Source organism: Coregonus lavaretus, assembly GCF_964263955.1.
Source record: "Coregonus lavaretus genome assembly, contig: HAP1_SCAFFOLD_5064, whole genome shotgun sequence".
NCBI classification, from domain to species: Eukaryota; Metazoa; Chordata; class Actinopteri; order Salmoniformes; family Salmonidae; genus Coregonus; species Coregonus lavaretus.
This window is the reverse complement of record NW_028167093.1, coordinates 34,197-43,670: the sequence shown is the minus strand read 5'-3', so window position 1 is coordinate 43,670 and position 9,474 is coordinate 34,197. Positions and strand designations below refer to the sequence as shown.

The following is a 9,474-nucleotide window of genomic DNA, read 5'->3' as shown; positions in this document are numbered from 1 at the left end:
TTTCTGATTGAGAGGCGGTCAAATACTTATTTCCCTCATTAAAATGCAAATCAATTTATAACATTTTTGACATGCGTTTTCTGGATTTTTTTGTTGTTATTCTGTCTCTCACTGTTCAAATAAACCTACCATTAACCTACCATTTAAAATTATAGACTGATCATTTCTTTGTCAGTGGGCAAACGTACAAAATCAGCAGGGGATCAAATACTTTTTTCCCTCACTGTATATAGTGTACTTTCTGAAGGCACTGTAGCTGGCTAGACTAACTACCAATCTAAAAATGGTTAGCTGACATGGCAAATTCAGTGACTATCAGCGACTGACATAACAACAGAAAAACTGCTGATGCACAACCTTTAACCTTTGAACTTGCGTGTATTCTACTGTTCTTACTCTTTTTCTTTTGTTGGTCGGAGGCCCTAAGCGACCGCTAATGTCTGTTGTTGTCATGACTAGGGACGATGGTAAGGATGCTCTGAAGTTCTACACGGACCCTTCCTACTTCTTTGACCTGTGGAAGGAGAAGATGCTGCAGGACACCAAGGACATCATGAAGGAGAGACGCAAACACAGGGTAACACACACACACACACACACACACACACACACACACACACACACTTCAATTCCACAGTAGTTTGATTTTCGGCCTGTTGGGAAATGTATGTCTTCTGCTTAAAGACAGCAAGGAAATGCACTTATAGCTTTGTTGAACATCCTTTTCTGTTTCTCTCTTTCACTCGCTTTCCCTCTCTCTCTCACGCTCTCTCTCCCTCCCTGTCTCTCTCTTTCTCACCCTCCCTCTCTTTCTCTCCCTCCCTCTCTCTCCCTCCCTCTCTCTCTCTCTCCCTCCCTGTCTCTCTCTTTCTCACCCCCCTCTCTCTCTCTCCCTCCCTGTCTCTCTCTTTCTCACTCCCTCCCTCTCTCCCTCCCTGTCTCTCTTTCTCACCCCCCTCTCTCTCTCTCCCTCCCTGTCTCTCTTTCTCACCCCCCCCTCTCTCCCTCCTTCTCGCTCTTTTTCACCCCTCTCTTTCTCTCTCCCTCCCTGTCTCTTTCTCACCCCCCTCTCTTTCTCACCCCACTCTTTCTCTCTCTCCTGTCTCTCTCTTTCTCACCCCCTTCTCTTCTCTCTCTCCCTGTCTCTCTCTTTCTCTCCCTCCCTGTCTCTCTCTTTCTCACCCCCCTCTCTCCCTCCCTCGCTCTCTCCCTCCCTGTCTCTATCTTTCTCACCCCCTCTTTCTCTCCCTCCCTGTCTCTCTCTTTCTCACCCCCCTCTTTCTCCCTCCCTCTCTCTCTCTCTCTCTCCCTGTCTCTCTTTCTCACCTCTCTCCCTCCCTGTCTCTCTCTTTCTCACCCCACTCTCTTTCTCTCTCTGTCTGAGTAGAAGGAGAAGAAGGACAATCAGAGTCTGCGGACTCTGAATCCCAGGAAGATCAAGACCAGAAAGGATGAGTGGGAACGCCGCAAGATGGGGGAAGAGTTTGTGGTACCCAAGAACGACATGGGGTGAGAGAGAGAGAACAGAGAGAGAGAACAGAGAGAGAACAGAGAGAGAGAGAGAACAGAGAGAGAGAGAGAACAGAGAGAGAGAGAACAGAGAGAGAACAGAGAGAGAGAACAGAGAGAGAGAACAGAGAGAGAGAGAGAGAGAACACGAGAGAGAGAACAGGGAGAGAGAGAACACGGAGAGAGAGAGAACAGGGAGAGGGAGAACAGGGAGAGCGAGAACAGGGAGAGCGAGAACAGGGAGAGCGAGAACAGGGAGAGGGAACGAGAGAGAGAGAACAGGGAGAGAGAACACATAGGGAGAGCGAAACAGGGAGAGGGAGAGCGAAAACAGGGAGAGGGAGAGCGAGAACAGGGAGAGAGAGAGCGAGAACAGGGAGAGAGAGAGCGAGAACAGGGAGAGAGAGAGAGCGAGAACAGGGAGAGAACAGGGAGAGAGGGGGAGAGAGAGAGAATGGTAAGAGAGGAGAGAGAGAGAGAGGGGGAGAGAGAACAGGGAGAGCAGGAGAGAGAGAACAGGGAGAGAGAGAACAGAGAGAGAGAACAGGGATAGAGTGAGAGAGAACAGAGGGAGAGAGAGAGAGACAGAGGGAGAGAGAGAGAGAACAGAGGGAGAGAGAGAGAGAACAGAGGGAGAGAGAGAGAGACAGAGGGAGAGAGAGAGAACAGAGGGAGAGAGAGAGAACAGAGGGAGAGAGAGAGAGAACAGAGGGAGAGAGAGAGAGAACAGAGGGAGAGAGAGAGAGAACAGAGGGAGAGAGAGAGAGAACAGAGGGAGAGAGAGAGAGAACAGAGGGAGAGAGAGAGAGAACAGAGGGAGAGAGAGAGAGAACAGAGGGAGAGAGAGAGAGAACAGAGGGAGAGAGAGAGGAACAGAGGGAGAGAGAGAGAGAACAGAGGGAGAGAGAGAGAGAACAGAGGGAGAGAGAGAGAGAACAGAGGGAGAGAGAGAGAACAGAGGGAGAGAGAGAGAACAGAGGGAGAGAGAGAGAACAGAGGGAGAGAGAGAGAGAACAGAGGAGAGAGAGAGAGAGAACAGAGGGAGAGAGAGAGAGAACAGAGGGAGAGAGAGAGAGAGAACAGAGGGAGAGAGAGAGAGAGAACAGAGGGAGAGAGAGAGAGAGAACAGAGGGAGAGAGAGAGAGAGAACAGAGGGAGAGAGAGAGAGAGAACAGAGGGGGAGAACAGGGAGAGAGAACAGGGGGAGAACAGGGAGAGAGAGAGGGAACAGGGGGAGAGGGAGAGAGAGGGAACAGGGGGAGAGGGAGAGAGAGGGAACAGGGGGAGAGGGAACAGGGGGAGAGGGAGAGAGAGAGAACAGGGGGAGAGGGGGAACAGGGAGAGAGAACAGGGAGAGAGAGAATGGAGAGAGGGAGAGAACATGGAGAGAGAGATGGAACAGGGAGAGAGGGCGAGAGAGGGGGAGAGAGATGGAGAGAGAGGGAACAGGGAGAGGGAGAGAGAACAGGGAGAGGGAGAGAGAGAGAGAAGGGAGAGGGAGAGTGGGGGGAGAGAGGAGAGGGAGAGTGGGGGGGAGAGAGAACAGGGAGAGAGAGAGCGGGGGGGAGAGACAACAGGGAGAGAGATCGAGAACGGGAAGAGAGATCGAGAACGGGGAGAGAGATCGAGAACGGGGAGAGAGAGCGAGAACGGGGAGAGAGAGCGAGAACGGGGGGAGAGAGAGAATATAAGGGAGATTCTGAGTTGGATAGGGGAGAGGGTTGTCCTATAGAATGGTTTTAAACTGTTTAATTGTGTTGTCTTGTCATTGATGAAAATAGTCTCTCTTTTGTTTTGCCTGTGTACCTGTGTATCTTGGTGTGTGTAGAGAATCTCTTGAGGGTCTGAATGGCAGTATTGGTTCAGGAGAAGGCTGTTATTCCCCCGATGGTTTAGACCAGAGTACAGGGTCGTACGCCTTCGAACCTGGCTCCCCCCTCCCTCCCCCTGCTCCCGATGACTTCCTGCCCCCTCCACCCCCAGACATGGCGTAAGTAGCAGATGGAGGGGAACAGTGTATTGCACCTTATAATTGACCAAACACATTTTATGCTACTTTAGCATTGTTAGCATTAGCGTTTACTCACCAGTCAACACCCTTCATCTCAAGTGGTCAAAATCGTTTGGACCAAGTTGTTTGGATACAGTGCATTTTGGAGAATCGGTGCGCTGTCCCTAATCCATCCCGTGCTCTCTCATTGACAGTTATCATGACGGACAGTACGGAGCACCAACCCAGAAGCGCACCAGCGTTCTGAGCCCCACACACCCTCCTCCAGCCCCTCCCATGCCCTCTTCTGCTCCCATTGGCTCCCGGCCCAACCTGGCCCCTCCCCCTGCCCCACCTCCCTCTCCCCCCTCTGGCTTTGGAGTCCCTCTCCCTCCTCCTCCCCCCTCTGGATTTGACTCCTCCCCTCCCCCTCCTCTCTTCTCCTCTACCTATCCCTCCCCCCCTGCCCCACCTCCCCCTTTCTCCCAGACCTCCATCTCTCCGCCTCCTCCCCCCTCTCTCCCCCAGGGTGGTGGCGCACCTCCTCCTCCTCCCCCACCTCCCCCAGGCCCTCCTCCCCCCTCTTCTGGCCCTCCCCCCCAGTCCTTCTCCATTGAGGATCCCCGTCCTCTCAAACCCACCCAGGTTCAGCCAGAAGCTGATGCTCACAATGACCTGCTGTCAGCTATCCGGCAAGGTACGACACACACACACAGACAGACAGACAGACAGATAGATAGATACAAGCACACATAAACACACCCTAACCCCCCCCCCCCCCCCCCCCCCTTCTCTGGCAGGTTTTAACCTGCGTAAGGTGGAGGAACAGAAAGAGCAGGAGAAGAAGGATAACTACGGCAACGACGTGGCGGCCATCTTGTCTCGCCGTATTGCTGTGGAGTGCAGCGACAGCGAGGACGACTCCTCGGAGTTGGACGATGACGATTGGTCCGAGTGAGACCTCCTTCATCACCGCCACGGTCTTCCTCAGTCCTCCTCAGAGAGAATGCGTCATGTCCTTTTGCCATTACTTATTTATAACCAATGATCTGAGGAGTAGAGGGCCAAAGACAAGTGTGTCCTCAGGGTTCCACACTCCTGTCTAAGCCAATCACATTCCCTGTATGCTTTATGTATGACTTAACTGAGAAGCCAATGACTTAAGTATGGAGAACGGTCCAAATATAAAAAAGCCAATTATTTCTAAGGGGCAGAGGGCCAAAGGTGTGTTTGTGTGTGTGTGTAATGAGAATTATTCTCACAGATAACGTACAGTATATCGTATAGATATTGATCCTTACATGCATACACAGACACACAGTCCCATAATGGTATAATTGATGAACTGTGTTATGTATTAAGAATCATATTTTACGTAAAGATAGTTAAAAGATGTGCTAAATAAGACACACAGCACAAAGAAAGGTTTTTATTGCAGTTTTCTTTTTTTTCCTCCTGTCTTTCGCTCTGTTGTTGGCATGGGAATGGTTACCTAGGTGACGGAGGGACTTACTCATAGGTGGGGGGGATAGAAAGAGAATGTATTTGTATAAATAGGAGGACGTTCAGCAGAACCAAGTCTTCTGAACCTTATCTAAACGTTCTGTAACATTCCGAGTCAGCTCTAGCTCAAAAACACAATGTCCCCTGACTGTCAAAACATGCTCTGCCCAATAAGTGATCCCTCTTTTGCCCCTAGACCCGCCCCTCCATAAGTGCCTTTTGCTTTTCATGTTTATGTGCGAGGAGGACGAAGTTACCCTTAGACAGTAATCTAGGGTCAGGTTGCTTATTTCCCCATCACCGTAGGATTGGATTATGGGTAACTGATCCTAGATCTGTGTCTGAGACAACTTGATTGTCTTCTGTTTTAGTGCCTTCTGTTTGTTTGAAATCCAAAGTGTAAAGCCACAATCAGACCTGAACATATTATTATCCAACCACCTGTTTCTGCATGTCTTGTCTGTCTCTCAACTTTATCAGTGATGATTATTACAATAATAAAGATACAATGAACTACAGTGTGTGTGTCTGTCAATGGGTTCCTGTCCAGTTTTTGTCCACGTGTTTCACTTTGTCAATCCAGATGTTCAAGATCCTCCTATAGAAGAAAGTGGAGTTGGATTGGACACACCCTTCAGAACCGTCCATCAACATCACCCTTCAGAACCGTCCATCAACATCACCCTTCAGAACCGTCCATCAACATCACCCTTCAGAACCGTCCATCAACATCACCCTTCAGAACCGTCCATCAACAACACCCTTCAGAACCATCCATCAACATCACCCTTCAGAACCGTCCATCAACATCACCCTTCAGAACCGTCCATCAACAACACCCTTCAGAACTGTCCAACATCACCCTTCAGAACCGTCCATCAACATCACTTGGGTCCCTCCAGGGGATAAGAAACAGAGGGAGAGGAGTCCAGGCAGAAATTACAGAGTGGCCTCAACTGGTGTGACCTGGAAATTTGGCCTGAACTGAGTGAGATGGAGGACATTCTTCAATGGCCTGTGCTCCTTATAGGAGCCAAGGGCTTCAAGGCCCAGTAAAGAAAAATTTGATTTTCCTGTTTTATATATATAGTTCCACACTATGAGGTTGGAAGAATACTATGAAAATGATGATAATGCCCTTTTAGTGTAAGAGCTGTTTGAAAAGACCCCTGAAATTTCAGCTTGTTTTGGTGGAATGGAGTTTTGGGCTGCCTGGTGACATAGTAAATTAGTTAATAGACCAATACTAAAGATTTCCAAACCTCTAGGCCAATAACAGTTTTCGGTTTCCCACTCAGACCACTTGCAAGACAGTCTGTTATGTGAATTATTTAACAAACTATTTCAGTGTCTCTGTGCGTCTCCCAAAATCAAGAAACGGTCCCTGTCTTCATAGTCAGAGATTTATTCATTGAGAATTCTGCCATCACAATTTCAGAGTCCATCTTTAATACTCACACGTCATACAAAAATCCCTCCCCTCTTTAGGCGGGCTGTAGTTTTCCACTTTAAAACTGCTCTCCTGACCATCAGTACACACACACACACACACACACACACATATACACACACACCCACATGCATTCCTTAGTTATCTCCGTTCTCACAATATCCTGCATACTCCTTATAAAGCCTAACAGTTTCTCTCCTCCTTAAATTGGGAGGCCCCTTTATCTTGGTTTCTCAGTTGTCTGTAACCAGTTCTCCTTGTCCTTTGTTGTCTGGTCTAACTCTTACTCACATTGCTAAATAGTAGCTCAATGTCATAGTCTTTACTGGTCCTACACTCACACATTCTAACACATTTCACACAGTTTCAGGGTGTAATAATTAGTCATTAATCATTAATCTATCAATCCACCCTTTGACTAAATATTACACACATACTCACAAAATATATGTTGTTATAGAAATGAATCATACACATTGAAGCATATAAGTTGATTTGCATATAAAAACATTAAAGATTGTCTCATTCAATACAGGTTCATCAGGGTTACCCCATGATTAAAAGCGTAACGTTACTCTTTAGCAATGGTACCTAACCTGTTTACTCACATCCTGCAACATTGGTTAACTAGTACATCATACTTAAAACAATACTTTAATACACAAAATATCATTACAATAACTTTTAAACTAGAGATTTATAGTTCTAGGAAAACATCCAGTCTCAAACTATCTGAATCGTCGTCCTCCTCCACCAAGCCTGGTGGGTCATATTCTTCATTCCTTAGGTCGGAGTCCGGGATTGGGCCGTATCTCACCATCTGTTGGGAAACTGCATAATCCAACGCCTTGCTCACCGACCCTCGGACACAGGGAATAAGACAACATCCACAAAGAACAAGCATACCCATAGACACGATTGCCGCGCCTAAAATAGTTACAACAATAGTTTTCCATTTACCAAACATGTTATCAAACCAACCAGTCATTGATGTATTCACCCCCCAGTTCTCAGCCCATTCTTTACTTAATGCAGTGAGACCTGCCATTGCTCTAGTTACTGTACCATCTGGGGCTGTATTGTTGGGGATAAACATACAACAATGACCTCCCACCATCTTGTAAATCCGCCCTTCTCTGCTAAAAGCATTTTGAGAACCAAACTATTCTGCAGGTCATGAGTGAGGTGGCGGATAGTTGGCCTAAGATTATCTTCACTGCATCCCTTGTCTAATTAACAAACCTTTGTAGATGTAATTAATCGAGTCAACATTTTTATCAATTGTAACCCACCAGAAAAACGTTGTTGTAAACCCTTCTCCAATTTGATCTGTGGTTCGCATTACTTTGGTGTCTATAACATTGATAATCTCCGGGGTTCATGGTGAATTGGGGTGCCTTAGTATTATCCTTTTTAAGAGTGGTTATTTTAATATCAGAACAATTAGGTGAGGTTTGGTTTGATCCCAAATCTATCACACAAGAGAACATGGTCTGAGGCATAGGTGCAGTTACAAGGGTTGGCCTACCTGTTGAACAGGCATAACAATTAGTTTGACCCAACGCCCTAGCTGTGTAGTTCATCCACCTTACCTAGAAGTTCTCATTTGAAATTCCTTCTACTTCTCCTTGGTTCATTTCCTGCAAGAGGAAATATTCTACCCTTGGTGGTTTAGTGCTATTTAGGATTCCTTCTGAGGGCCTTCCAAGGGGTATTAGACTAGTTTTTTGGTACCTCTGCTGATAACATTACATCTACCTGCTGTTCTGTCTCGGGGGTGGAAGATTCATTTCTCTCCTGAAAAATGAACCTCAAACATATATCTGCCCCGAAATCATCAACACAGGCCCAATAGTTCCTTGCTATGTCATCTTGCATAATTGACTTTACCGTTGTCACCAGTTCCGTTTTACATTTATCATGGGTTTGTTTAATTCCCCATCGGTGTACTGCGTCCATCCCATTCTCATAGTATGTTCCCCAGGTATGTTTAAACACCCTTGCCCAAGGACATGAGTGTTCCCCAGTGCAAATGTATTTACCATACCTTCTAGAACCTAACTTTCTTGTACACGCCCCCTCCTTACCAAAGCCCCCAAAACCTCCTATCTCTTAATGGGAGAAGTCGAATGGTATCTTGAATCCCCATCTTGTCCTAAACTGACTAACTATTAAAATAATCATTCCCCCAATAGTCTTTCTTGGTTTCAGTATTTCTACGAGATCGAATCAGTGCCTTGGTATTATTTTGTTCATAATGTCCCTGTTTAGGTTGACCTGGATTAATCCATAATATGGTTAACATGATGATGCAGCTCCGAGTCCCCAAAAATCCCCAAAACCGCCATCCCAATCCTGTCACTGACCCACCTGCCTGGTACTTCCCCATACCCACACCTCTATAAACACCCCACAGTGATGAAAGGTCGGGGTAGGGTTTCTTCGTTAACAGAGTTTACCCCCGAACCCTAGTGGTTCAGTTCTTCTCTTTAACTCTGCGTGTGTTCAACGGTGTTGGTATGTGGGCCCACCTTTTTGCAGTGGGTAACGTGGACCCAAGTGGCTCTCTCAGCTATTCTTATAGCGAAGGCAGTTACCAATAGGACTTGGTATGGTCCCTCCCAGCGTGACTGCTTTCAATCCTTTTTCCTCAACGATTGGATCCACACCCAGTCTCCAGGTTATATACTATGAATCACCTTCTCCTTTAATTCTCCTGTAGGACACAAATTCTTAGATATACGGTTAATGAACAATTTTCTCATGTGTTCTGCTAGTGTATTCTCTAGTTCTATGTCTGCCTGTTCTGGTCCTGCCAACTGTGGCATTCTGTAAGGTCTTCCAAACACTTTCTCAAAGGGGGATAACCCATCTTTATCTGGGGTTACTCTAACTTTCCAATTGCTGGAAGGGGTACTTAGCCGGAGGATACTCACCCTGAGGTGCCCTTTGTCTGCCCTGGTGATTATTTTGAGCACAGATAACACATCTTGAACAAAAGTTTATATTTTGTAATAATTAG

The 9,474-nt window shown here is 46.9% G+C and overlaps 1 protein-coding gene across 1 annotated transcript; it reads left to right on the top strand.

Moving 5' to 3' along the window:
* Positions 1 to 451: 451 nt before the first annotated feature.
* Positions 452 to 5,520, top strand: LOC311113888 (actin-binding protein WASF2-like; the record flags this gene model as incomplete). Its single annotated transcript, XM_084189170.1, has 5 exons — positions 452 to 577; positions 1,388 to 1,509; positions 3,338 to 3,499; positions 3,715 to 4,196; positions 4,300 to 5,520. 5 exons carry the CDS (start codon positions 452 to 454, stop codon positions 4,455 to 4,457), a joined length of 1,050 nt encoding a protein of 349 aa, XP_084045296.1. The 3' UTR covers positions 4,458 to 5,520.
* Positions 5,521 to 9,474: the final 3,954 nt, after the last annotated feature.